The sequence below is a fragment of the Nerophis ophidion genome, linkage group LG01 (assembly GCF_033978795.1).
Source record: "Nerophis ophidion isolate RoL-2023_Sa linkage group LG01, RoL_Noph_v1.0, whole genome shotgun sequence".
Taxonomy (NCBI): domain Eukaryota; kingdom Metazoa; phylum Chordata; class Actinopteri; order Syngnathiformes; family Syngnathidae; genus Nerophis; species Nerophis ophidion.
Genome location: NC_084611.1, coordinates 88,963,574 through 88,969,856, shown reverse-complemented (window position 1 = coordinate 88,969,856; position 6,283 = coordinate 88,963,574). Strand labels below are relative to the sequence as shown.

The following is a 6,283-nucleotide window of genomic DNA, read 5'->3' as shown; positions in this document are numbered from 1 at the left end:
TTAAAGATGCAAAACTCATAATAATGAGAATATTAGGTGGCAAATGTAGAATATTATATTATATTTTTTAAAGTTAAAGTTACTAAAATTATTTGGGTGAATAAAACGATTGACCCTGACTATAAATACGGTTGTTTCCCCCCCGCAGGCCTGTGCGTGCTGGCGGCGGGAGACTCTGCGCCTCCGCGGGCCGCGCAGACGCCGCGCAGTCGGCGGCGGCCCCGCGTGCTCTTCGCGCAGGCGCAGGTGTCGGAGCTTGAGCGCCGCTTCAAGCAGCAGCGCTACCTGTCCGCGCCCGAGAGGGAACACCTGGCCTCGGTGCTGCAGCTGACGTCCAACCAGGTGAAGATCTGGTTCCAGAACCGCCGCTACAAGTGCAAGCGGCAGCGGCAGGACAGAGGCCTGCAGGAGGCGGCGGGGCCGCGCACCAGCCAGCCGAGGCGCGTGGCCGTGCCGGTGCTGGTCCGGGACGGGAAGCCGTGCGTCGGCGGCGCGGCGGTGGCGGCGGCGCCTTACGCGGGCTACGGCTACGGCGGCTACCCGGCCTACACCTACGCTAGCCCCGCCTACCAGAACAACTACACCTGCGCGTACGGCGGCCTTCCCGCGCTGGGCCCCGCCGCCTCCGCGGACTCCCAGCAGGCCCAGACCCACCAAGGCGGCCCGGTGACGTCATGCCAGGGGATCCGGGCCTGGTGACGTCATCGTTTGGAAACTTTTACCATGCCTGGTTTTGCTTTTGCTTTGGCTTTTATATTCCAATAAAACAAAGTTTGCTTGACTTTGTGGACGTCTTTGTCCCCCTTCGGACGCGCCGCAGGGGGGACGACATAGTCTGCGACACAATGGCGCTTATTGGGGGGGTGTCACACCTTTTGTGGCCCCCCGGGCCACACGTGAGGCATGCCGCTGATTGACCTCCTAATATTCCCACGTGAGCGCGCTTAGTGCCAGTGCGCGCACTTTTGTTCCCCCTCGGCAAGCTTTTTGTTCCCCCCAGAAAGGAGCCGCGTGAGGCGGGCAGGGGGGGAGGGCAGTCGGGGTGGAGGTGGTGGGAATAGGGGGGGTGGCTTTTATTGCTACAAATTGCACCATTCGGCATGAGGGGTGGGGGCGTGTGGAGGGGGGTGTGGGGGGGTTTTGGGGGGGTCCCCTCTGGTCTTTTATGTTTTTATTTAAGAAAGGAAGGGGGGGTGTTGTTCTCACAGGTAACATTTATTTATCATTCAGTGTCCATGAATTAAGTGCCTTAATTACACATTATTACAATTATTTTTTAATAACTCACCAGTTCTTAAAAATATTATTATATATATACATATATATATAAGGATATTTTTATATAGGGATTTTTCTAAACCCCAATTTTTTTTTAATGAATTGTTTTTTTTGATTAAATATATGATACATTTGCATTTTCCCCCCGAGAGAATTGTGTAATGTATATCTTTGAAGGATGTGTTTTTACGGCATTTTAATCATTTCAAATCAAATTAATTTAAATAAAACACAACGAAAATAAACCGACATTGTTAAAAAAAAAAAAAAAAGTATTGTGTATTTTTTACGGCAAAAACTGGCATCTGTAAAAATATATTTTTTTAAATTATCACTTTTATAGCAAGTAAATAACACAAAACTTTATGCAATTGAGCTGCCAGGATGTTGTTCTTTTTTTTGTTTTGTTTTTACCGTAATACCTATACCGATTTTTTTTTCACGGTGCATTTGTTCTCTCAGGCAACATTTATTTATTATTCAGTGTCCCTCTTAATTGACCATGAATTAACTGCCTTAATTACACATTATTACAAGTATTTCTTAATAACTCATCATTGCAACAGTTGTTAAAAATATTCTTATAGGGATTTTTCTACATCAAATTTTTTTTAATGAATTTTTTTTTTTTAATTAAATATATGATACATTTTTTTTTTAATTCCCAGAGAGAATTGTGTAATGTATATCTTTGAAGGACGTGTTTTTACGGCATTTCAATAATTTCAACTCAAATTAATTGAAATAAAACACAACGAAAATAAACAGACACTGTAAAAAAAATTAAATAAAAAGTATTGTGTATTTTTTACGGCAAAAACTGGCAGCTGAAATAATATTTGTAAAAAAATATCACTTTTATAGGAAGTAAATAACACAAAACTTTATGCAATCGAACTGCCAGTTTGTTTTTGTTTTTTACCGTAATACCTACTGATTATTTTTTTGGGTACATTTTTTTCAACCCAACTTTAGTGTTGAATTATGATAACTTAACATTGGGTTTTTCCCAACCAAACTATTGGGCTGAATTATTTAACCCAAAAGTTGACTTATTCTAACTCAATGTCTAATGATTGTGAAAAATGCTAATGAGATTAATCCAAAATAAAAAAAATTCCCTTCAAGAAAAAAGTAACTTTAAAAACCTTAACTGCCTTAATTACACATTATTACAAGTATTTCTTAATAACTCACCATTGCAACAGTTATTAAATATATCCTTTAATTAATCACTTGTAGGTATTTTTCTACATCTATTTTTTTTAAATTAAATATATGATACATTTACATTTTTTCCCCACAGAGAATTGAGTAATGTATATCTTTGAAGGGTGTGTTTTTACGGCATTTTAATCATTTCTCCTCAAATTAATTGAAATAAAACACAACGAAAATAAACCGACACTGTTAAAAAAAAGAAAAAAATTGTATTTTTTGGGGCAAAAACTGGCAGGTATAAAAACATTTTTAAAAAATTTTCACTTTTATAGGAAGTAAATAAGACAACTTTATGCAATCGAGCTGCCAGGTTTTTTGTTTTTTTTTACCGTAATACCTACTGATTATTGTTTTGGGTACATTTTTTTCAACCCAACTTTAGTGTTAAATTATGATGACTTAAAGTTGGGTTTTTCCCAACCAAACTATTGGGCTGAATTATTTAACCCAAAAGTTGAGTTATTCTAACTCAATGTCTGATGATTGTGAAAAATGCTAATGAGATTAAATCAAAATAAAAAAAAACATTAACTGCCTTAATTATACATTAATACATCCATCCATCCATCCATTTTCTACCGCTTATTCCCTTTCGGGGTCACGGGGGGCGCTGGCGCCTATCCCAGCTACAATCGGGCGGAAGGCAGGGTACACCCTGGACAAGTCGCCACCTCATCGCAGTACATTAATACAATTATTTCTTAATAACTCACCATTGGAACAGTTATTAAATATGTACTTTAATTAATCACTTATAGGTATTTTTCTACATCTATTTTTTTAATTAATTGTTGTTGTTTTTTAAATTAAATATATGATACATTTACATTTTTTCCCACATTGAATAATGTAATGTAAATCTTTGAAGGATGTGTTTTTACGGCATTTTCATAATTTCATATTAATTTAAATAAAACACAACGAAAATTAACCGACGCTGTTAAAAAAAAAAGGAATTTTGTATTTTTTACGGCAAAAACTGGCAGCTGTAAAAATATATTTTTTTAATTATCACTTTTATAGGAAGTAAATGACACAAAAATTTATGCAATCAAGCTGCCAGGTTGTTGTTTTATTTATTTATTTATTTTACCGTAATACCTACTGATTATTGTTTTGGGTGTATTTTTTTAGTGTTGAATTAATTAACCAAACAGTTGAGTTATGATAACTTAACCTTGGGTTTTTCCGAACCAAACTATTGGGCTGAATTATTTAACCCAAAAGTTGAGTTATTCTAACTCAATGTCTGATGATTGTGAAAAAATGCTAATGAGATTAATGCAAAATCTAAAAATCCCTTAAAGAAAAAAGTAACTTTAAAAACATTAACTGCCTTAATTACACATTATTACAAGTATTTCTTAATAACTCATCATTGCAGCAGTTGTTAAAAATATCCTTTAATTAATCACTTATAGGGATATTTTTACACCTATCTTTTTAATGAATTGTTGTTTTTTAATTAAAAATATGATACATTAAAAAAAAAATCCAGAGAGAATTGTGTAATGTATATCTTTGAAGGATGTATTTTTACGGCATTTTAATCATTTCAACTCATAGTAATTGAAATAAAACACAACGAAAATAAACAGACACTGTAAAAAAAAAAAAAAAAAAAAAAGGTTGTGCATATTTTACGGCAAAAACTGGCAGCTGTAATAATATATATTTTTAAATATCACTTTTATAGGAAGTAAATAACACAAAACTTGTTCTTGGGCTGCAACTGAGTATTCTTCTTCCTCCAAACACGTCGAGTTGAGTTGATACCAAAATGGATACATGGATGATACAGCAGAGGATTGGGAGAATGTCATGTGGTCAGATGAAACCAAAATAGAACTTTTTGGCATAAACTCAACTCCTCGTGTTTGGAGGAAGAAGAATACTGAGTTGCATCCCAAGAACACCACACCCACTGTGAAGCATGGTGGTGGAAACATCATGCTTTGGAGCTGTTTTTCTGCTAAGGGGACAGGACGATTGATCCGTGTTAAGGAAAGAATGAATGGGGCCATGTATCGTGAGATTTTGAGCCAAAACCTCCTTCCATCAGTGAGAGCTTTGAATGGTTGACCAAATACTTATTTTCCACCATCATTTACAAATAAATTCTTTAAAATTCCTACAATGTGAATTCCTGGATTTTTTTTTCACATTCTGTCTCTCACAGTTGAAGTGTACCTATGATGAAAATTACAGACCTCTGTCATCATTTTAAGTGGGAGAACTTGCACAATCGCTGGCTGATTAAATACTTTTTTGCCCCACTGTTATATACATATATATATATATATATATACATATATATATATATCTTTTTTAAATTAGGCCGTGTGATGAGGTGGCGACTTGTCCAGGGTGTACCCCGACTTCCGCCCGATTGTAGCTGAGATAGGCGCCAGCGCCCTCCGCGACCCCGAAAGGGAATAAGCGGTAGAAAATGGATGGATGGATATATATATGTATATATATATATAATATATATATATATTTTTTTTAATTGGGCCCTGTGATGAGGTGGCGACTTGTCCAGGGTGTACCCCGCCTTCCGCCCGATTGTAGCTGAGATAGGCGCCAGCGCCCCCCGCGACCCCAAAAAGGGAATAAGGGGTAGAAAATGGATGGATGGATGGATTTTTTAATTAAATAAAAACAAGTGTTTTTATGTGATTATTTAATAAAAAAAATATATTATTGATAATTATATGTGTATATACTGTATATATATATATATATATATATATATATATATATACACACACACACATAATAATAATATATATTTTTTAATTAAAAAATATATATTATTATGTATATATATATATATATACACACACACACACATATAATAATAATATATATTTTTTAATTAAAAAATATATATTATTATGTATATATATATATATATACACACACACACACATATAATAATAATATATATTTTTTAATTCAATAATTAAATAAAAACACGTGTTTTTATTTAATTATTATTATATATATATATATATATATATATATATATATATATATATATACACACATATTATAATATATATTTTTTAATTCAATAATTAAATAAAAACACGTGTTTTTATTTAATTAAGAAATATATATTATTGATTATTATATGTGTTATATATATATATATTTTTTAAATTAAATAATTAAATGAAAACACGTGTTTTTATTTAATTATTTAATAATTTAAATTAAAATAAAAATATATATATATATATATGCACACACATATAATTATCAATAATATATATTTTTTAATTAAATAATTCAATAAAAACACAAGTTTTTTTTTCAAATGTAAGAAAATTGGCAAAATTAAAAAAAAATTGTTTTACAGTAATAAAAAACTGTCAGCTTCAGCGCCAACATTTTTTTTATGGTTTTACTGTAACTTTTAAAAAAAATTACAGTTTGCGACTGAGCTTTTTTTCTTTTTATCTCACATGCTACATATTTTTATTTCTAGAACATGACTAAGTCATCAATTATTATTATTACTATTATGTCAACACGCCAGTTATCCAAAAGGTTTTTTTTTAATTTATTTTAACATCAGATGATAAAACAGTGTCATTATTTAAAAAAAAGAAGGCCATAATTAAAAATAGATGCGAGCGGCTAATTGGGTGTTAGCCGTTGAAGTGAGGTTAATTATTAACAACACGGGAGTGATAATTAGCATTAATTATGCATCACTTCTCCTTTTGTTGCTTTCTAATTGGACAACAAACACCCCCCCCCCCCCTCCCTCCCCCTC

The 6,283-nt window shown here is 33.8% G+C and overlaps 1 protein-coding gene across 2 annotated transcripts in view; it reads left to right on the top strand.

Moving 5' to 3' along the window:
• Positions 1-781, top strand: part of LOC133541749 (homeobox protein Nkx-2.5-like) — a 5,704-nt gene extending 4,923 nt beyond the window's left edge. For both annotated transcript variants that reach the window (XM_061885431.1, XM_061885354.1), the window contains one exon: positions 149-781. In XM_061885431.1, coding sequence (XP_061741415.1) covers positions 149-699 — 551 coding nt within the window. In that variant the 3' untranslated portion in view covers positions 700-781. The remainder of the gene's footprint in view (positions 1-148) is intronic.
• The last annotated feature ends 5,502 nt before the right edge of the window (positions 782-6,283 follow it).